This window comes from Stegostoma tigrinum, chromosome 30 (assembly GCF_030684315.1).
Source record: "Stegostoma tigrinum isolate sSteTig4 chromosome 30, sSteTig4.hap1, whole genome shotgun sequence".
In the NCBI taxonomy this organism is placed as follows: Eukaryota; Metazoa; Chordata; class Chondrichthyes; order Orectolobiformes; family Stegostomatidae; genus Stegostoma; species Stegostoma tigrinum.
The window spans coordinates 4205624-4229084 of NC_081383.1; the positions used below are offsets into that span (position 1 = coordinate 4205624).

Consider the following 23461-nt stretch of genomic DNA (forward strand, 5'->3'; position numbering starts at 1 on the left):
GGTTTGAATGCTGCTCAGGCAGGCAGTGAAATTTGAATTCAATAAAACCCTGGAATTACAAATTTATTGACAACCATGTAACCATTATCAATTGCCTTTAAAAGCACATCTGGTTCACTAATGCCCTTTAGGGAAGGAAATCTGACCTGGTCTGGTCTACACATGACTCCAGAGCAACGTGGCTGATTCTTAACTGCCTTCTCGGCAACAAGTGGTGGTCCAAACTACATCTTGTGAGCGACTGAAAAAAACTTGGAAATAGTCTGCAATGTTTGGTCCCTTGAAATGGAACGTTAAAACAAAATTGCCACTTTTCCTCAGCAGTGAGGCAGAATCAGATAAATTCTCCAGTTGATAGATCACTGGCAGCTAGGGACCCTGGGGTTGATGCCAGCCTTGCCCCTCTCTGCTGTGAGCTCTCTGCCCAAGCCTTTGTGTGGCAGGGTAGGAGCAGTGAGTAAAGGCTGTGTATTGAAGCCACGCTTCACAGAACCATAAAGTTACACTGCACAGAAACAGTTCAACTTGCCCACGCCCGTCAGATATCATAAACTAATGTAGTCTCATTTGCCACCATTTGACCCATATTTTTTTTAACCCTTCCTATTCATATGCCCATCCAGATGCCTTTTAAGTGTTGTCATTGTACCAGCCTCCACCACTTCCTCTGGCAGCTCATTCCATACACGCACCACCCTCTGTGTGAAAAAGTAGCCGCCCCTTTTAAAACTTTCCCCTCTCACCTTAAACCTATGACCTCTAGTTCTTGACTCGTCTACCCTGGGAAAAAGACCTTGGTTATTCACCCTATCCATGACCTTCATGGTTTTATAAACCCCTACAACATCACCTCTCAGATGCTCCAAGGAAAATAGTCCCAGCCTACGCAGCCTCTCCCTATAGCTCAAACCCACCAACAGTGGCAATATCTTTATAAATCTTTTCTAAACACTTTCACGTTTATAAACATCTTTCCTATAGCAGAGAGACCAGAACTGAACACAGTATTCCAAAAGTGGCCTCACCAAAGTCCCGTACAGTTGCAACATGACCCCCCCAACACCTATACTCAATACACTGACCAATGAAAACAAACATGATAAATGCAGTTTCACCACCCTATCTGGCTGCAACTCCATTTTGAAGGAGCCATGCACTTGCATCCCAATGTCTCTTTGTTTGGCAGCTCTCCCCAGGTGCTTACCATTATAAGTCCTGCCCTGGTTTGCCTTACTGAAATGCAACGCCTCACATTTACCCAAATTAAACTCAGTCTGTCACCCGTCAAACCATTGGCCACCTGATCAAGCTCCCATTGTACTCTGAGGTAACCTTCTTGCTGTCCACTACACCTCCAGTTCTGGTGTCATCTGCAAACTTACTAACCATTCCTCCTCTGTTCACATCTAAATCATTTACATAAATGATGAAAAGCAGTAGACCCAGCACTGATCCTTGCAGCATACCACTGGCCAAAGGCGTCCAGTCTGAAAAATAACTCTCTACCACCACTCTCTGTCTCCTACCTTCAAGTAAATTTTGTATCCAATTGACTAGCTCTCCAATGTGATCCAACCTTGTTAACTAGACTACCATGCTGAACCTCATTGAACCTTTTGATGAAGCCCATATAGACAATGTTCACTGCCCTGCCTTCAACAATCTTCTTTGTCACTTCTTCAAAAAACTCAATCAAGTTAGTGAAACACAATTTCCCATGTACAAAGCCATGTTAACTATCCCTACTCAGTGCTCACCTTTCCAAATGCATGTAAATCCTATCCCTCAGAATCCCCTCCAACAACTTACCCACCACTGAGCTCAGACTCACTGCTCTATAGTTCTCTGGCTTTTCCTTAATACTTTTCTTAAATAATGACACCACATTAGCCACTCTCCAGTCTTCCAGCACCTCACCCACTTCATGCCTCTGTCATGCATTGTGTAGGGTTGAACCAGTCTGCATGGTTTGGTAGGGAGGTCAGAGATTTGGATGAGGGTGTCAGTGAGTTACCAACCTTCGCTATTGCCATGGCACAGCTGTGCCCAGATATCTCTATCAGTTGCTGCTGTCCAAATCTGTATTCTTCATAGAGTTCACCCTCCAGGGCCTTCGCCTCTTCTTTACTGTGGAAAACACAACGCGGGGGAGACAGTGAGAACATGCGGAGGCAATGGCCAAGTGATAATATCACTGGACTGCTAATCCAGAGAGTCAGATAATATTCTGGGGTCCCAGGTGCGAATCCCACCACAGCAGATGGTGGAATTTGAATTCAGTAAAATATCTGGAATTAAGTATCTAATGATGACCATGAATCCATTGTCCTTGTCAGGAAAAACCCATCCGGTTCACTAATGTCCTTCAGGGAAGGAAACTGCCATCCTTACCTGGCCTGGCCTACATGTGAATCCAGACAATGTAGATGACTCTTAACTGTCCTCTGGGAAATTTGGGATGCACAATAAATGCTGCCTGCCCAGCGACGCACTGAACAAATAAAAAACACATTCCTGATGATGGAATTTCCCCTCTCCACAAGTGTTGGGAACGGCAGATATTCAATGGGTTGGCACCAGTCAGATTCTCACCACCTCCGCTGCCTGCCCACCGAGCCAGAGATGCTGCTCCTGCAGCCTTCGGGTGGCATCGTTGTGGCACAGCAGGAGGCCCAGGATGGACATGCCGTCTAAGGAGTAGGAGGGGACTTTGAAATGGTTCGCAGCTGGGAGGTGCAGTTGTTTATTGCGAACCGAGCGGAGGTGTTCTGCAAAGTGGTCCCCAAGCCTCTGCTTGGTTTCCCCGATGTACAGGAGGACACATCAGGAGCAGCAGATGCAATATACCACATTAGCAGATGTGCAGGTGAACATCTGCTTGATGTGGAAGGTCTTCTTGAGGCCTGGCATGGGGTGAGGGGAGAGGTGCAGGGCAGGTGTAACACTTCCTGCAGTTTCAGGGAAAAGTGTCAGGGGTGGTGAGGCTAGTGGGTAGTGTGGAGCAGACAAGGGAGTCAGGGAGAGAGTGGTCCCTCCGGAAGGCAGATAAGGGTAGGAAGGGAAAAGTGTCTTTGGCGGTGGGGTCGGATTGCAGATGGCGGATGTGTCGGAGGTTGATGCGTTGGATCCGGAGGTTGGTGGGGTAGTACGTGAGGATGAAGGGGATTCTGTTTTGGTTGTTACTGTGGGGAGGAGGTATGAGGGATGAGTTGCAGGAAATGCGGGAGACACGGTCGAGGGCGTTCTCGACCACTGCGAGGGGGGAGTTGCATTCCTTGAAAAATACCCTTTTTGCTTTGCTGCATTCATTTGACATCAGCCATGAAACATGCATACACTGTACGCCAACGTCTTAAGCTCCTTTTTCAATAAAGGCCTTGTGTTGAATGTTATGTTGTTTGATACATGCAAACCCTGTGTATCCCTTTGGATGCTCACAACAGGCAAAGTACTCAGTGTACCCAACCAACCCTTGCTCGCAAACTCAAAGCACTGTGTCCAATATTCAGTATGGTTCTGCAGTTAGAAAACGTTTGTGAAATAGGAGTGTATGAAGACTAAAGCTGACAACCAATTTAGGATTGTTAGTAAGATTCACTGTAAGGCACCCTGGCAATTTAGATGCTACATATTAGTACACAGGGCCCTGATCCTGCAGACAAGAAAAACATGTATTTGCACTGAGCTCATTTCATTTTAACAAAATAGGTGACAACCATACACTGATTCATTTCTTAAATCAATGCCTTGACCAATCATAGTCAACTTGCCTTGTTTAAAATCTGAACAAAGCCTGGCAGTTAACTGTCAATCGTTAATGTTGCATTTTCCATGGTAACACCTCAACCAATCAGATTCCACTTGCCAAACAATTATCACTCTCCTGTCATAGAGTACAAAAGTCAATTTTCCTGTTTCTTGGTATTTTTGCAAATTATCCTGATGACAGCAAGACAGAAAACCTCAAATATTCATATCTGATGCTACCAAATTACAGTATTAAATGTGATGGATTGAGGATAGAAGTTGTTGAGAACAGGAGAGGGATGGAGAGTGGGACTTAGTGGGATAGGATGTGGGCTCTAGTGTTCTGGAGGAATTATAGTTCAGGTTAGGGAACAGTTCACGGGATCAATGTGGAGTCATTGACAAAGATAAGGTGAAGGTTCATTGTCATCAGGAGAATGATGTACAAGCCAGATGATTTTCTTTATTATTCATTCATGGGGTGTGATGCATTGCTGGCTGTTCCAGCATTTATTGTCCATCCCTAGTTTCCCCTTGAGAAAGTGGTAGCGAGCTGCCTTCTTGACCTGCTGCAGACTATGTACGGTTGGTAAATCTCGGTGGGGAATTCCAGGATTTTGACCCAGCAATGCTGAAGGAATGTTGATATATTTCCAAGTCAGGATGGTGAGTGGCTTGAAGGGAATCTTGCAGAGGTGGATATTCCTATGTATCAAGATACCCTTGTCCTTCTGGATGGAAGTGGCCGTGGGCTTGGAAGGTGTTGTCTATGAAACTTTGGTGAATTTGTGCAGTGCATCTTGTCGATAGCACACACTGCTGCTACTGAGCAACGGTGGTGGAAGGAGTGAATGTTTGTGGATATGGTGCCAATCAAATAGGTCGGATGGTGTAAGTGGAGCTGCATTCATTCAGGCAAATGGGGAATATTCTATCAAATGTCTGACTTGTGCCTTGTAGTTGTCAGTTATCCCAGTCCTTGAAGTGTAATTATATCACAGGCAGGAGCTCGGAGAGGTATGTACTGCTTTCTGGGCAGTGGAGGTGGCAGGTTTGGGCAGGGGGTTTAAAGAAGCCTGTGTGGGTTGCCACGCACAGGATGGTTATATGGTAATTAAACTGGCAGAAGCTGGAAAACTGAGGAGCAGGGCCGAGACACATACATTAGAAAATCAGTGAGTTGAATAGAACAAGAGAAAAAGACCTAAGTTTATCTTAGTTTTTAAGTGACTGTAGGCTGTGGAGGGAAGATTTAATCAATCAGTGTTTGGTTAGAAATAATTTTGTAATTAAGACAGGACAAAAATAACCGTACAGAGGCGTAGAATGTAAGTGAAGCAAGTATTCAGAACATTCTAGAGAAGATGATTAACACCTAATATTTACATAGATCTGATAGAGAGGTTTCATGGGGCTGGGGAGAAATGGTTGCTGACTGTAAAAACAGCCCACAAGATCAATTTTAAAAAGGGGCTTTCATGTCTCAGATCCTCTTGGTTTTGATGATTCCTTCTCTTTCTCCTTAACTCCAACAAGACAAGTTCAGCTGCTGGGAGACTCTGTTGTGTGGAAGAGCTCCTGAGTGGAAAAATATCTGGAATGAGACGTTGGTTTTCCCTTCGCCTGGCCAGGCTGCGCCTGGTCCCTTATTGTGCTGTTGATGTTTTGCCCAGCAGCCCCCTCTACCTAGTGAGGAGCATCCTGCGTGACAGGTCTTCCTCATTCTGCTGTGTGCAAGACCTTTCTGGTCGTTATCTTTACAACTGTTCCATTGCAGGTGGCAATGAGCTCCACGAACCCTTGGCGCCCTTCATTATCTGCTGCGATACAGCCACAGAACGTCAGAATGCACAGCCTGCAAAATGCTTTCATCCCCATCTCCTCGGCTTTCAGGTGCAGGGGTTTGTGAATGCTCCGCACTGACACGTGTGGGATAAACCCCCCCCCCTCCCCAACACCACTACAAAACCATCCCCTACCACCATTACCACTGCTGGGGGACCTGTGGTGCCTTTCTTTTCTGAGTTTATTGAATGATGGCATATGTTCGTATTTGGGGCTGGCGCAGCTAATTTGCTTTCTTTCTGCTGTGATTGCCTCCTTTCACTGGAAAGCCGTAGCTGAGAAGAAGCACAGTAGTAATTTTCAGTTTCTGTTTCAATCTCCTCAGTTGTTTGTACTCATGTTTTGCAGGAACACGTACTAATAGTACACAGATCCCTCCTGTTGGTCCTGTAAGACCTCAGGAGTGGCACAATGGTTAATGGTTAACTCCTAGATATCCTCGTTTTTCAAGGACTGCAACTTCCCCTCCACAGTGGTCAAGAACACCCTTGACCGTGTCACCTGCATTTCCCACAACTCATCCCTCACACCTGTTCCCCGCCATAACAACCAAAACAGAATCCCCCTCGTCCTCACGTACCACCCCACCATCCTCCAGATCCAACGCATCATCCTCTGACACTTTCACCATCTGCAAACCGACCCCACCACCAAAGACATTTTTCCCTCCCCCATGCCAGGCCCCAAGAAGACCTTCCACATCAAGCAGATGTTCACCTGCACATCTGCTAATGTGGTCTACTGCATCCACTGTTTCCGATGTGGCCTCCCGTACATCGGGGAAACCAAGCGGAGGCTTGGGGACAGCATGTTCGCACTAAACAACTGCACCTCCCAGTCGCAAACCATTTCAACACCCGCTTCCACTCCTTGAATGACATGTCCATCCTGGGCCTCCTGCAGTGCCACAATGATGCCACTCAACGGTTGCAGGAACAGCATCTCATATTTTGCCTGGGAACCCTGTACGCCAATGGTATCAATGTGGGCTTCACAAGCTTCAAAATCTCTCCTCCCAACCTCATTGCAAAACCAGCCCAGCTTGTACCCGCCTCCCTAACCTGTCCTTCCTCCCACCTATCCACTCCTCCCACCTCAAGCCCCACCCCCATCTCCTATCTACCAGCCTCATCCCGCCATCTTGACCTGTCCGTCCTCTCTGGACTGGCCTATCCCCTCCCTATCTCCCCACCTACACTTACCTTTACTGGCTCCAACCCTGCCTCCTTGACCTGTCTGCCTCCTTTCCACCAATCTTCTCTTCTATCCATCTTCTTTCTGCCTCCCGCTCTCTCCCTTTTTTTTTCAGAATCACCTTCCCCTCCCCCATTTCTGAAGAAGGAACTAGGCCCGAAACGTCAGCTTGCCTGCTTCTCTGATGCTGCTTGGCCTGCTGTGTTCATCCAGCTCTACAGCTTGTAATCTCATTTTCCTCCATCATCCCTGTATCCCTTGACATCATTAGTGAGAAAAAAAACCTGTCAATCTCTGTCTTGAATCTACTCAAAGACTGACTTTCCAATGAAACCCTGGGGTAGGGAATTCCAAAAATGCATCAGCCCATTTTCCAGCAGCCCCCAGTTTACAGCTTATGTGAATTGTGCTGAACTTTGAATCTGAAAATTACAGGCTGATATTTTCCAGTATTTAATAATTAGTGTTTGCTGCTTTTCGTGATGTCATCCGAAGCCATTGACATACTTTTCACATGAAAGGATAAATGTGAAAAAGGCTCCAGCCTCAGCATTGTTCCAGATCCAAGGTTTCAGTGCACTAAGCTAGTCTTCTTTGCATCTTATGAGTGTGATTTTTATGAATACTTTAGAGCACCAGGAATAGATCCTTGTGATGATCTGTCAGTTACTGCCCCCATCTTGTCCTCAGCAAGACACCTTGCCTTTTATCACCTTCTGCCATCCATTGCCAAGCCAATTCTTTTCCTTTTTTTCATGATTAAAACATTCTCCTGTGGTGCAGCACATGGGGAGTGGAAATGAAGACTTGCATTTCTATACAGTCTTTCACCATCTCACAGGGTTTATGGCCAGCAAAGTACCGTTTGAAGTGTACTATTGTAGGAAATGCAGCTACCAATTGCACACAGTTGTTCATTCGTGACTGGAGCGTCTTGGATAAAGGATAAATATTGGCCAGGACACTGAGAAGATCTCCCCTCGATCTTCTTAACAATAACGCTGTGAGACAGTTCACCTGAAAGACAGCACCTCAGCCAATGCGGCACTCCTTCAGCACTGCACAGCAAGTGTCAGTTCACAGCCTCTGCTCAAATTCTGAGCTGGGGACGGACTCTAGGCCCATGAGCTTCTTAATCAGAGGTGAAAGGGATACTCATGAAGCCAAGGTTGATGCTACAAAGACATAGAGTAGTTTTCAGGAAAAGTAGGGCCAGAGGAATGGGTAGAACCATAGAATTCTTACAGCATGGAAGCAGGCTATTTGGCCCATGCATACCAAACCTCTGAAGAGTATCCCACCGAGACCCAGACCCCGTGACCCTGCATTTCCCACGGCTAACCCACCTAGCCTGCACATCCCTAGAAACTATGGACAATTTAACTTGGCCAATCCACCGAATCTGCACGTTTTTGGACTGTAGCTGGAAACGGGAGCATCCAGAGGAAACCCATACAGACACAAGGTAATGTGTAAATTCCACGCAGACAACTGCCCGAGGGTCGAATCGAATCCAGGCCCCTGGAGCTGTGAGGCAGCAGTGCTAACCGCTGAGCCACTGTGCCGCTCCTAATTGTGTCCTGGCATGAATTTGCAAGTTAGTTTCTGTCTTACTTTAATGTATACATTCCTTAATGCAACAAAATATTTCAAATTTATATACATGATAAGTAAATAATGGAAGTATACAGCAATTTGTGGAATGGCTGAAGCTTGGAAGAGTCTCCCTGTCAAACATGCCGAAACACCATAGCATTGTCAGGGACTGGGATTGAATTTATTAATGTAATTTGCATTATGTAACCATCCTCCAATAACCATATCTTGATGGCAAAAGCATTCTCCGATTAGCGGGAGAAGTTGCCATGGGTAAACTGTTTCCGCTTGTTAGGGATTCTAGAACTAGGAGCATCGTCTGACAATTAGGGCCAGACCATTCAGGAGAGATGTTTGGAAGTGCTTCCACAGACAAAGGAACATGATGTTTGGAACTCTCTTCCACAAGTGGCAGTAGATACTGGATCAGTTGTTAATTTCAAGTCAGAGGTTGGTCCTTTTTTTTTTGTTAAGTCACGGTATTAAGGGATATGAGCTAAAGACAAAACTAGGCGATGAACCAGCCACGATTTCATTAAATTAAATGTTCCTGTAGTTTAAGACATACATTCTGTATTAAAGACTCTTTCCAAGTTGTCTATAGGTTGTTTTCCACAATCTTTTGATTAAACATTCTTTGTTTGATGTAGACAAACAGGAGGCTAGAGGAACGCAGCAGCCCAGGCAGCATCTAGAGGAAAGGAGGTCAATGTTTTAGGTATTATCCTTCTTCAGGACTGGATGTGGGGGTAGGGGGAGCTGCAGATAAAGAGAGGGGATGAGGGGGTAGCAGAATGGCAGTAGTAGGTACGATCTGGTTGGTCAATGGGAGGGCTGAATCCAGTTGGTAGCTGGTTTCGGTTAGATTGAATGCCTGCCTGTTTGTTGGTTATGTCGAACTGTCTCTCTTCAGTACGTCCACCAGTACTGTTCCCCATTACATTGACGACTCCATCAGTGCTGCATTCTGCACCCAGGCTGAACTGGAACAGTCCGTCAACTTCACTAACACTTCCATCTTGCCCACAAATTCACTTGGTCAACCTCAGAGACCTCCCTCCCCCTTCTTGACCTCTCCATTTCCATTTCTGGTGACAGTTTACAGAGTGACGTTTGCTATAAACCCACAGTCTCCCATAGCTACCTAGGCTACACCTCCTCCCACCCTGTGTCCTGCAAAAACGCCATCCTGTTTCGCCAATTCCTTCATCTCCATTGCGTCTGCTCTGACGAAGAGATGTTCCACTTCCAAACATCCCAGATGTACACCTTTTTCAAACCTCTGTCATCCAGACAGCCCTCCACCCTGCTCCACAGCAGTAATCCCCCCTCCAAACATAATAAAGAAAAGGTCCCCTTTCTGCTCGCTATCTATCCCACCAGCATTCACAGCCAATGTATCATTCTCAAACACTTCCACCAAGTCCAAATAGACCCCACCACCTGGAACATCTTGCATTGCCCATTCCTCTCTGCCTTCCGCAAGGACCAATCCCTTCACCATTCCTTATTTCACGCTACATTGCTACAACCCACCGGGTACCTTCCCCTGTAACCATGAAAGTTGCAACCCCTGCCCACACCCCACCTCCCTCCCCTCCAAACAGGGCCCTGAACAGTTCTCCCGGGTGAGACCGGGCTTCACCTGCACCTCCTCCAACCTAGTCTATTGCATCTGCTGCTCCCCATGTGGTCTTGTCTACTTCAGTGAGACCAAACATAGACGAGGTGACCGTTTTGCTAAGCGTCTTCGCCTGGTCCGTAACGGCCAACCTAACCGCCCGGTGACAGCCCATTTTCAACTCACAACCCCCACCCTCCACCCCCAAGTCCCCTTCTGACATGTCCATCCTCGGCCACCTCCAGTGTCACAGCAATTCAGAACGTAATATCGAAGAACAAAACTTAATCTTACACCTGGGCTCCCTGCAACCCAGAGGGCTTAACATTGCGTGTTCTCTAATTTCAAATAATCCTCTCACCTAGCCCCTGGCTCCCTTTCCAGTCCCGCCTCCTCCCTTCCATTCCACCTTTGTTTGAGTCCACCTTAAATCCTTCCCTCACCTCAGCTGACCAAGCGGTGTCAATAAACTCTCTGGTTTCTCTGCACTTTGAGCTGAAGGACTACAGCGACATCACAGCTGGAGGGGTCTAATTGCAATGTCAGTGTTTCTATGGGCGTTTTCTATTTTGACCCCTTGCACAGTGACAGGCCAGCCCAAAGCATCTGATAACAAATGAAATACTTTTGGGTTGTAGTTACTGACGTAATGTCAGAAGCGAATGATGGCCTGTTTTAAAATTCTGAACAGTTCTAACGTGGACTTAAGTTTGACAATGTCTGTTTTGTGCAACTGTTCAAGTTGACAGATTGGCAGAAGAACCAGGAAGGGAGATAAGGACCTTTTTTTCTCTCTGTCTAAAGGCAGTGAGCTGTTATGATCTGGAATGTGCTGGCTTAAAGGATGGTGAGAGCTGGTTTAAGAGCAAAGAGAAAGCCCATAAAAACACAATAAATTGGACCTGGAGTATGCCATTTGGCCCTTCAAGTCTGCTACCTCCAGTCAAATCTTTGCAGGCTTTCTAGCTTAGCTCCAATTTCAACATATCACTTAATTCCTTCAGTTCCTCTCATTCCCAATATACCTCTGTCTTGAATGTATACAATAAGTGAGAATCCAAAGTTTTCTGTGCAGAGAAGCCCAAAGATTCACAATCATTTTGACAAAGAAATTTCTCCTTCTCTCAGCCCTCACTGACTGCCTCCTAATTCTCTGATTGTAAACTTCCATTTCTAGATTCCCCAGCCATAGGAAGCATCAGCCTCAACAAGTTCATTGAGAATCATAGAATCCCTATAGTGTGGAAGCAGGCCAATCGGCCAATCAAGTCCACCCCAACCGTCCTAAGAGCATCCCACACAGACTCATCACCCCACCTCTTCCCTGTAACCCTGAATTTCCCATGGCTAGTCCACCCAGCCTGCACATCCCTGGACATTATGGGCCAATATGGGAGAACATACAACAGGGACTCACCCAAGGGTGGAATCAAACGGGGGTTCCTAGAACTGTGAGACAGCAGTCCTAACCATTGAGCCACCGTGCCGCCACAATAAATTTTAACTTTCTATTTTAATTTGTAAATACTTGGTGAATACCTCAAGTGGAGAAAACCGCAATGTTACGCAAATGAGGGAGGTAGTTAATTGGATAGCACTTTCAAGGCCAGCATGATGGCTCAATTCCGTGATGTTCAACCCTCCCAAGTTCTCTCCCAGGCTTTCACATTCCCATGTCATGTTCCTCCACCTGCTCAGGGACCTCCTGCCCCCTTTTAACTGATATTACATCGACTTCTGTACCATGTCAGTGTCTCTCTCAGGACAACTTTTTGGGGAAGTCCTTCCTCTCACTGAATCTGTGCTAGGATTTAGCAGATCAGTGTGCTACCTTCTACGGTTTTCACCATTATATTGAAAACAGGAGATGAAAGCATTGAATCACACATAATGCCATTGGGAAACAAGGGGTTACATTGCTCCTTCACTCCCTAAGTAGCAATTTCACATAGTGGATTACCTTCCCAATGGGGAACCCTTCTACTGGGAAAACCATTCTAATAGGAAGTCGTCTTCGTGGGGAATTCTCCTGATGGGGGTCTTCCAAATGGGAGAGCCTTCCCAACAGGGAATCCTTTCAGTTGGGAGCCTTTTCATAGGGCAATCCTCCTAATGGAGAATCCAGAATCCTACCAAACGTGGGATCTTCCAAATGGAGAACTCTCCCTTTAGGGAACCATCTCCGTGGGGAACCTGTCCAATGGGGAACTGTTTCAGTACGAATCCTGTCTATATGAAAATCAATTGGAGAAAAATCTGTGTCTAAGATATTTGAGGGACCCAAACAATCGTTAAAATAAAAAATAAAACTTACATGAATCCAAGATGGAGGGGTTATTACAATCAGGAAGCACTAGACAGGTTGGAGTCATTTTCTCCAGGGCTCTATTACCCTGAGGTACTTACGTAAGGTATGATTGGTCTGGATAACATGCAGAACAATACTTTTCGCTGTATCTTGTTACATATGACAATAATAAATCAAATCAAAAAAAGACTAAGCAGAGATCTGTGAGTGGTCTTTAAAGACATGACTACATCGGAGGATAAAGCGAACCCAGAACTACAGAGTGGAATGACAGAATAGTCACAAATAGATTCCAGTTGAGAATTAATCAAGAGAGATTTCTTTACCCAAAGTAATCAGTGCAGGACCTCTCAGTTTTATTACTGACCCCTTGAAAACTGAAGGGCTGCTCGTAAATAAATAGTTAAACACAGTGCAACAAAGCATGTGGAAACTCTTTAACAACCCGGAGCTGGTGATAACTTTGGCTGAGAATTGTGGTAAGATTTGATGTCTAGACAGATGATCTTATCTTCCTTGTGGGGGAAGAAAGCTCCTTTCACTCCAATATGCTTTGTGACCAATGGGAATGTAAACACAGAATTACCTCATAGGATGAACATGGACATGGTATCATGGAATAGTCCGGCAAAAGGAATTTATTTCTCTCTCGGTTGATTCCCAGGATTGTTTTTTGCCTTCATCATTGGCTGAACGTCGAATGAACCACTCCCAACGTTGTAAACAGGAAATCAGACAAATGAGCAAATTCTAGTGGGTCAGTGCATGAGGACATCGGACATGAGGTTGTACAAACTTATCTTTTGTACTGTCAAGGATAGAGGGTCCAATTAAGGTGATGATTGGTTGAGTAGAACCAGAGAGATTATTAGCTCTGATAGAGTATGAAGAATGAAGAGCCAAATCTTAAGATTAGGAGCAAGTTACTGCAGATGCTGGAATCTCTACTTCAAAACAAAAATGCTGGAAATCGCAGCAGGCCAGACAGCATCTGCGGACCAACAGCAGGCTAACATTTTGAGCATAGATGACTCTGATGAAGAGTCATGTAGACTTGAAACATTAGCTTATTGCCTATCCATGGATGCTGCCTGATCTATGCTGATTTTCATCATTTTTTGTCTTCAGTACACGATCTTAAGATTCATGGGTGATGTCAGGAAGCACTTCTTCACACAAACGGGAGTTGAACTGAACATCCACACCTCAGAAGTAGGGTAATGCTGAGGCCCAATCATAGCATCCACAGCCTTGTCAAATGGAGTATCGAGCTGGAGGGGCTGAATGGCCTCGTCTCGGTTCCAGTTCACATGCCTGCATTAGTGTCCAGTCATTGTTCTCCTCTACTTCTCTTTCTTCGTTCCTGCATTTCCAGCTGCACCCACAGCCTTCCCCTCCCCCTCACTCTCACACTGTTCCCTTTCCTTACCCCCATTCATTTGGGCTGTTTTCTTCACTTTGTCTCTGTGTTTAACGGATGACACTCACCGCGCCCCTCCCCCCACCCCCTCCTCCCCCTGACCCCCTGCATCTCCCTCCGCTGTTTGCTGTCACTATGCAAACGGGACTTGTTACTCAGAAGAGATTCTGCCTCTGATAAATTACTGCAATTACAGAGTTAAAGACAATTTTGTGAGGGGTTTTTTTGGCACTTTCTGATTCTGAACAACAAGGCTGACAACTGGTGATCAGAAATTCCACCCTAACTCTGTGCGGAGGCTTCTGTGAATTTTCAACAAATGTATTATGGAGGCAAACACAACACTTGTACTAAAAAATCCTCGGGAATCCTGGGTGAGGAAATTATCCCATTAGAAGTGGGTTAGAGGAATGAGAGGCAATCATATAAAACAGATGAAATTCTTAAGGGGCTTGACAGCCCATGGGGAAAGGCCAATGAAAAATCATAGAATCCCTACAGAGTGGAAGCAGGCCATTTGGCCTGTTGAGTCTGCAGCAACGCTCCAAAGACCATCCCACCCAGACCCAAACCTCTACACTATTTCCCAATACTAATCCACCCAAGCCTGAACATCCCTGGTCACTACAGGCAATTTAACACGGCCAACCCATCTGACCTGCGCCTCTTTGGACTGTGGGAGGAAACCCACACAGACACAGGGAGAATGTGCAAACTCCACACGGACAGATAGCTGAGGCTGAATGCAACCTAGTTTCTGGCACTGCGAGGCAGCGGTGCTAACCATTGAGCCACCGTGCTGATCAGCAAGAAAGAAAGCAGCAATGCGTGAGAATGAATGTACTGACCCCATTGGAGCTGTGTTTTGAAGTAAGTTAAATGCGTTGGATCAGCATATATCCTTCACCGCGGGGGTAACTGCTAAGAAAGTGCTTCCCCCCAGGCTGAGGAAACCTAGAATATGGGGTCACAGTCTCAGAGTAAGGGATTGATCATATAGGACCGAGATGAGGAGAAACGTCTTCACTCAAAGGGTTGTGAATCTTTGAAATTCTCAATGGCGGAGAGCTGTGGATGCTCAAGTCTTTAAAACTGGGATTGGTAGTTTGTTTTGGACAGTGAGGAGCTTGAGAAGTATAGGGGTGCTGTGGGTTAAGTGGACTTGGTGTAGCAAGTCAGCAGCAATCTCATTTAAAAGTGGCGCAGGTTGGAGATGTTGCCTGACTTGTTCCACTTCCGACTTTCCAGAATGTAGAGTTTAGGGAGGATGTGACATCAACTCCCTGTCTGTGTGAAGTTGGTTAATCTCACCCAGGACTGCAGTTGCAGAACAGCGATTGCTCCCACTGGCCCTGAAAATCCCTGAGCACTGGACAAGGGACTGGCAAGCTGTGACGGTGCATGCCCCTAGAATGCAGGGACATGCATTCACCGTCTCACACAAACACAGATATCACTTGGCATTAGGGCTCCCTAGACACTGATCAGGTGTTAGTCTCTCAGGACCTTCACAATGTCACCTCAACACAGAGGTCACAGAGGGGCTGGGGCTGAGGGTGGAGTGGGAGCTTAGCGGCCTCTCACGCTCAGTTATTGAGCCAGGAGAAAGAACTGGAAAGCTTCATTTGGTTAATATCAAACCTGGGAGGTTATTACCCATCGAGAAAGGTGAACAGCTATTTGAAAGCCTGAGGTCTTTTAGATGATGAAGGGGTTTGATAGGATTGACGTAGAAAATATATGCAACAGCCCAGAACTAGAGGCTCGTAAATACATGACAGTGGCTAATGTGTCCAACAGAAAATTGAAAAGCACATATCCAAAATAGGGAGTGAGAAAAACGAGACACCTGCTATCACAGGGAATGGTGGAGGCTAACAGCACAGATACATTGAAGGGGAAGGTGAATAAATACAAGGGAGATACAAACGGCGGGATGTATTGATGAAGGTAGGATGGAAGCAAGTGGGAGGAGGCTTGTGTGATAAATACCTACATGGACTAGTCAGAAAGGCCTGTTTTTGTGCTATAAATTGTACAAAATTTTAATTCTGAGCTCCTGTCATTTTAACCACCCTTTGTTGGCCAGTGCAGGCTGCTCAGAGCCGAGAAATTCTATTTGGAGAAATTTGGGATCGCGGTCAGGCTGGCCCAGCGGCTCAGTGGTGAGCACTGCTGCCTCACAGGAACAAAAACAGAAGTTGCTGGAAAAGCTCAGCAGGCCCAGCAGCACCCATGGAGAGAAATCAGAGTTAGTGTTTCAGGTCAAGTAGCCCTTCCTCAGAGCAGCCTCACAGCAGCAGGGACTCCAGGTTCAATTCCAGCCTCAGGTGACTGTCTGTGTGGAGTTTGCACATTCTCCCTGTGTCTGCATGAGTTTCCTCCAGGTGCTCCGGTTTCCTCCCACAGTCCAAAGATATGCAGGCTAGGTGGATTGGTCATGCTGAACGTGTGGTTACGGACTCTGGCTAGAAGTCTGGGTGGGATATTCTTTGGAAGGTTGGTGAATACTTAGTGGGCTGAATGACTGTCCCTGCGCTGTAGGGATTCTGATGGGATCTAAAAAATGGGGGGGTGGGTTGGGGTGGGGGGGGGGGGTGGAGAGAGCAGGAACAGGGTATTGAGCTGGGTGTTCAGCCATGATCTTAATAAATGGCAGACTAATCTTGAAGGGCTGAAAGCCCTATTCCTGCTCCTATTTTCAGTGTTAAATCACAAAGATTAGGACCCCAGCTCTAAAATGTGCTCACAAGCCTCGTTTCAATGGTGGAAGAAGGCTTGTATCCATTTTGGAAACAACAATGGCCTCTGAAAAGCAGCATGGCCTGCGATCAATTTAGAGAGGCCTGTCAGGTTGGCCGATAGCCATGACCACGCTGTATTATTTTGAACTATTCGGAAACGAGCCCTAATGCCAAGTGATATCTGTGTTTGTGTGAGACGGTGACTGTCAACAGACTACCCAACCATGCATAACAGCATCTCGAGTCAGGAAATGAGAAATATCCATATGGAATTCCTTCTCCTGATCACTGGAGTGAATGTGAGCTTATATCAGATGAGGACAGAGATGAACCTGACCCTTCCATGGTTGAAGATCTCACTACACAGCCACTGAATTAGTGCCCCACTGTCTCGGGCCTTTATAATGAGGCAAAACATAAAAATTGTCAATTCTTCTCAAGATTTTGGCTATTCCCCAAACGGAAAGAAATGTATTGTGAAAAGATTTCTTTTAAGAAAGACACAGCAGTTTGGGTTGGATTGAATAAAAAAGGATTGTCACAGTTCCACTGCTCGTCATTAATGAAAGAAGATGTGGCTTTGAAAAGTTAATGAGGTTTTATGACAACTGAGAGTTACAAAGAATGGATTGGTTCAAGAGCCAATTAATCCCCTCGTTATCTTGTTCAATTAAGTGTTATTTTGAGAATCTGGAGACCTCAGTGCCAGCGTTGGCTCTAACTGTAGCATCTGTATCCATCATCCGTCACACGCAGTTAAATTAAACTCACGCAGTCGGCCATGTGTTCAGAATTGCCTCAATTTAATGACATAAATCGTTTGCGAATCAAACTCAGTGAACAAAGGCGATAACATTTCTGTAACACCTTTAGCTAACTAAAATGGAAGAGGTTGTTGACAGCACTATCAAGCAGTATTTGTTCGACAGCAATAACTTGCTCAATGAAGCTCAGTCTGGGTCCCACCAGGACCACTCAGCTCCTGACCTCATTACAGCCTTGGTCCAAACATGGACATGAGCTGAATTCCAGAGATGAGGTGAGAGTTACAGCCCTTGACATCTAGGCCACATTTGACTGAGTGTGGCATCGAGGAGCCCGAGCAAAACTGGAATCAATGGGAATTAAGGGTAAAACCCTCCACTGGTTGGATTCATCGTCAGCACAAATAAAGATGGTTGTGATTCACTCAGAGATAGTAAGAACTGCCGATGCTGGAGTCTGAGATAACACAGTGTGGAGCTGGAGGAACACAGCAGGCCAGGCAGCATCAGAGAAGCAGGAAAGCTGACGTTTTGGGTCAGCACCCTTCTTCAGAAATGTTGAAGGTCAATCATCTCAATCTAAGGACATCTCTGCAGGAGCTCCTCAGCGAGTGTCATTGGTCTACACATTTTCAGCGGTCATAAGGCCAGAAGTGGGGATGTTTGCCAATAACTGCCCAATGTTCAACATCGTTCATGACTCCTCAGATATCTAAACACTCCATGTTCAAATGCAACAAAGTCTGGGCAATACGTAGGTTCAGACTGACAATGACAAGTGACCTTCACTCTGCAGAAGTGTCAGGCAATGACTACCTCTACAAGAGAGAGAGTCTAACCATCACCGTTAACACTCAATGGAATCCCATCACTAAGTGCCCCATGGTCAACATCCTGTTGTTGCCATTGACAAGAAACTGAACTGAACAAGCTGTGGCTATGAGAGCAGGTGAGAGGCTAGGAATCCTGCAGCAAGTCACTGACCTCCTGGTTTTGCAGTGCGCGTGTATCAGCATCCTGCAAGGTTAGTGCTGCATCCAAGACTTTCAACATTCACCCACTTCGCCACTGGCACTCAGTAGCAGCACTGTGTACTATCTCTAAGTTGCACTGCAGCAACTCACCAAGGCTCCTTACGTGGCACATTCTAAACTCACAACCAAAACCACCTGGAAAGACAAGGGTAGCAGATAAATGAGAACACCTGCCAGTTCCCCTCCAAGCCACACACTATCCTTGCTTGGAAATGTATCTCCTTCCCTTCGCTGTCACAGGATCAGAATTTTAGAAACCCCTTGCTAACAGTATTGTCGAAGTATCTCCACCACAAGGACTCCATTGGTCCAAGAAGACAGCTCTTCTAGAGATGGGCAAGGCAATGGACAGATTCGAACATGACGAGAAGGATTTTAAAACTGAGATGTTGCCAGTCTGGAGTCAATGTAGGGCAGTGAGCACCGGGAAGTGATAGGTGAATTAGGAGATGGATATCAGAGTTTTGGATGATGTCAGGTTTACAGGCCTCCTGAGGGTTTGATGGGTAAATATACCCACGACGTGTGGCCCTCATTCACGGGAATAGCGCGTCCCAAATGCTGTTCAGTACCCAACTTCTATGTTTGAGATTTCTCAACACCCAGTTGTTTGGCGTGGCTGTCAAGATTGGGAAGCTGAATGTTTATAAGAGATAATGGGAACTGCAGATGCTGGAGAATTCCAAGATAATAAAATGTGAGGCTGGATGAACACAGCAGGCCAAGCAGCATCTCAGGAGCACAAAAGCTGACGTTTCGGGCCTAGACCCTTCATCAGAGCTAACTGGAATAAATAGGGAGAGAGGGGGAGGCGGACCGAAGATGGAGAGTAAAGAAGATAGGTGGAGAGAGTGTAGGTGGGGAGGTAGGGAGGGGATAGGTCAGTCCAGGGAAGACGGACAGGTCAAGGAGGTGGGATGAGGTTAGTAGGTAGCTGGGGGTGCGGCTTGGGGTGGGAGGAAGGGATGGGTGAGAGGAAGAACCGGTTAGGGAGGCAGAGACAGGTTGGACTGGTTTTGGGATGCAGTGGGTGGGGGGGAAGAGCTGGGCTGGTTGTGTGGTGCAGTGGGGGGAGGGGACGAACTGGGCTGGTTTAGGGATGCAGTAGGGGAAGGGGAGATTTTGAAACTGGTGAAGTCCACATTGATACCATATGGCTGCAGGGTTCCCAGGCGGAATATGAGTTGCTGTTCCTGCAACCTTCGGGTGGCATCATTGTGGCACTGCAGGAGGCCCATGATGGACATGTCATCTAGAGAATGGGAGGAGGAGTGGAAATGGTTTGCGACTGGGAGGTGCGGTTGTTTGTTGCGAACTGAGCAGAGGTGTTCTGCAAAGCGGTCCCCAAGCCTCCGCTTGGTTTCCCCAATGTAGAGGAAGCCGCACCGGGTACAGTGGATGCAGTATACCACATTGGCAGATGTGCAGGTGAACCTCTGCTTAATGTGGAATGTCATCTTGGGGCCTGGGATAGGGGTGAGGGAGGAGATGTGGGGATAAGTGTAGCATTTCCTGCGGTTGCAGGGGAAGGTGCCGGGTGTGGTGGGGTTGGAGGGCAGTGTGGAGCGAACAAGGGAGTCACGGAGAGAGTGGTCTCTCCGGAAAGCAGACAGGGGAGGGGATGGAAAAATGTCTTGGGTGGTGGGGTCGGATTGTAAATGGCGGAAGTGTCGGAGGATAATGCGTTGTATCCGGGGGTTGGTAGGGTGGTGTGTGAGAACGAGGGGGATCCTCTTGGGGCGGTTGTGGCGGGGGCGGGGTGTGAGGGATGTGTTGCGGGAAATACGGGAGACGCGGTCAAGGGCGTTCTCAATCACTGTGGCGGGAAAGTTGCGGTCCTTGAAGAACTTGGACATCTGGGATGTGCGGGAGTGGAATGTCTTATCGTGGGAGCAGATGCGGCGGAGGCGGAGGAATTGGGAATAGGGGATGGAATTTTTGCAGGAGGGTGGGTGGGAGGAGGTGTATTCTAGGTAGCTGTGGGAGTCGGTGGGCTTGAAATGGACATCAGTTACAAGCTGGTTGCCTGAGATGGAGACTGAGAGGTCCAGGAAGGTGAGGGATGTGCTGGAGATGGCCTAGGTGAACTGAAGGTTGGGGTGGAAGGTGTTGGTGAAGTGGATGAACTGTTCGAGCTCCTCTGGGGAGCAAGAGGCGGCGCCGATACAGTCAACAATGTACCGGAGGAAGAGGTGGGGTTTGGGGCCTGTGTAGGTGCGGAAGAGGGACTGTTCCACGTAACCTACAAAGAGGCAGGCATAGCTGGGGCCCATGCGGGTGCCCATGGCCACCCCCTTTGTCTGTAGGAAGTGGGAGGAGTCAAAAGAGAAGTTGTTGAGTGTGAGGACGAGTTCAGCTAGGCGGATGAGAGTGTCGGTGGAGGGGGACTGGTCGGGCCTGCGGGACAGGAAGAAGCGGAGGGCCTTGAGGCCATCTCCATGCGGAATGCAGGTGTACAGGGACTGGACGTCCATGGTGAATATGAGGTGTTGGGAGCCAGGGAATTGGAAATCCTGGAGGAGGTGGAGGGCGTGGGTGGTGTCACGGACGTAGGTGGGGAGTTCCTGGACCAAAGGGGAGAAAATGGAGTCCAGATAGGTGGAGATGAGTTCGGTGGGGCAGGAGCAGGCTGAGACGATGGGTCGACCAGGGCAGGCAGGTTTGTGGATTTTGGGAAGGAGATAGAAACGGGCCGTGCCGGGTTGGGGAACAATGAGGGTGGAGGCTGTGGGTGGGAGGTCCCCTGAGGTGATGAGGTCGTGAATGGTGTTGGAGATGATGGTTTGGTGCTCGGGTGTGGGGTCATGATCGAGGAGGCGGTAGGAGGTGGTGTCGGAGAGTTGGCGTCTGGCCTCGGCGATGTAGAGGTCAGTGCGCCATACTACCACTGCGCCATCCTTGTCTGCGGGTTTGATGGTGAGGTTGGGGTTGGAGCGGAGGGCTGCCCGTTCTGCGGGGGAGAGGTTGGAGTGGGTGAGAGGGGTGGAGAGGTTGAGGCGGTTAACGTCTCGACGGCAGTTGGAGATGAAGAGGTCGAGGGAGGGTAGGAGGCCTGGGGGTGGTGTCCAGGAGGAGGACTTGTGTTGGAAGTGGGTGAAGGGGTCAGTGGAAGGAGGGTTGGGTTCCCGGTTGAAGAAGTAGGCATGGAGGCGAAGACGGTGGAAAAACTGCTCTATGTCCAACCGTGACTGGTATTCGTTGATGTGTGGTTGTAGGAGGACAAAGGTGAGCCCCTTGCTAAGGACTGACTGTTCGTCCTCAGTCAGTGGGAGGTCTGGGGGGATGGTGAAGATGCGGCAGGGCACAGTGTGGCTGTCTTCTCTGGGGTTGCTGGCTGTGGAGGTTGTGGGCGGAGCGATGAGGTTGTCGGCCATGGGCGGGGTTCCGTCGGCCGTGGGCGGGGTTCTGTCGGCGTCAGCCGTGGACGGGGTTGTTATGTTTATAAGATGTTTAATAAGTTATAATTCCCCCTTAATTGGCAACATACTGCTGCCTAGTGAGAAACTTGCTTTCTGCTCTGCAGAAGCTTAGAAGATGGAGTGAGATACTCCTGACAATGAGATGGGCCTCACCAGAACTCTCAGTTAGATGCTGTCACAACTTTTGTCATACCCCAGCTCACTCAGACCCCTGTAAGGGGTCGACCCCAGTAATAAAAGACATTTGACGCTTCCACCTAGAAATGACATTTGCTGCTAATGATGGTTGGGGGTTTGATCTGCTGGGGCAACGTTGCCTTATGTGTTCCTTCAATGTATTAACCGTGGTAACTTTACAGGGGGGAGGAATTCTTTCATGCCACCTGGATCTAGGCTCTAAAGAATTTACTACTCTTCAGAGATAGGTACATGAAAAGCAATGAAAACAGCATGAGAACTGTTCAATCAAGTAGAATCTGATTCATCACATGGTCACAGGTTGGAAAACAATAAAATATCTGGAAAGTAACTGTCTCAGAGCATTAGAATTAAAAAAAATTCTCCAGCATCTGCAGTTCCCATTATCTCTGAGAATAGAAAATGAAAATTGTTTCCACTCCATGATGAGAGACCCATCATCTTTGAAAGCAGGCCCCACAGGACAAGCCTTAATGAGCTGACCCATTTATATCTCAGTCTAGCCTCCTCCATGACCCCTTGTCAGTTTGGGTGGCTGCATTCCCGATCATGGCCAGCAGGTGGGGCATCCTGTTCCGTGGGGTGAAAGCCGAGACCTTGAGCAGCCATCAGCCTGGCCCCCATGAAACCTAGAAATGGTTCCCTGGGCAGGTGGAGCTGGGATCACATTTGGTTCTTCAGTTGCTGAGTAGGGGCCATTGTCTCTGCGTAAGATCCAGACCAAAGTGTAAGAACACTTGGACAATGGGCATCCCTTATAGCAGCACCAACAGCAACAACCCGCATTCATGTAGCACCTTTGACATAGTACAACAGGTTCATAACGTCCTTAAGGAACATTATTAAATAAATATTTGACAAAGAGATATTGATGACAGATGAGCAAAGGTTTGGTCATCAAGGGAGTAGTCTTTCAGGACAGTCTTAACGGAGAAGGAAGGAGATGGGAAAACAGGGAGGTTTAGGGAGGGAATAACAGAGCTTGGGGTCCTAGCACTGTCAAGCATTATTGTCAGTGATGGACTGATTAAAATTGGGCATTCGTAAGTTGCCAGACTACTCAGAGTGCAGAGTGCGGGGCTAAAGTTGTAAACCAAAGGAAGTAGGGACCATGGATAGATTTGAACACAAGTTTGAATTGATGCCTTGGGAGAGTTTTCCCTTTTCTTTCTAAACATGTGTGCCCATCCTCACTGATGAGAAAAATCATCCCATGCCAGCCAATCAACTCACTCGGAGCTGACACATGAGCGAGGGCAAGTATCTCACCCAATCACAAGCCAAGATTCTGGGTCCTAAAGTCCACTGGTTGAGGTGGCCCCTCATGAAAATCCAGCAGCTCGTGCCTAGGTAAGCCTTTGGTTTCTCCATTTTGTGGATGGGGAGAGGGATATCGAAGGAAAAGGCAGGGATCAGCTTTCAGCAGCCACCGCCATATCTACCATTTGTGTCTCTGACTGTACCCAGAGGAGCAACTGCTGGCCCCGTCCAACTTAGATGGTACATTGCTCAGGTTGGGAAGCAAGCCATCTTTCCCGTCCACTGAGAAAATAGGTGATTGGGAGATGCTG

General features: G+C 47.4%; 1 protein-coding gene across 2 annotated transcripts in view; it reads right to left on the reverse strand.

Moving 5' to 3' along the window:
• yjefn3 (YjeF N-terminal domain containing 3) overlaps positions 1-23461 on the reverse strand; it is a 132425-nt gene that overhangs the window by 51350 nt on the left and 57614 nt on the right. For both annotated transcript variants that reach the window (XM_048559900.2, XM_048559899.2), the window contains exon 2: positions 2019-2127. In XM_048559900.2, coding sequence (XP_048415857.1) covers positions 2019-2127 — 109 coding nt within the window. The remainder of the gene's footprint in view (positions 1-2018; positions 2128-23461) is intronic.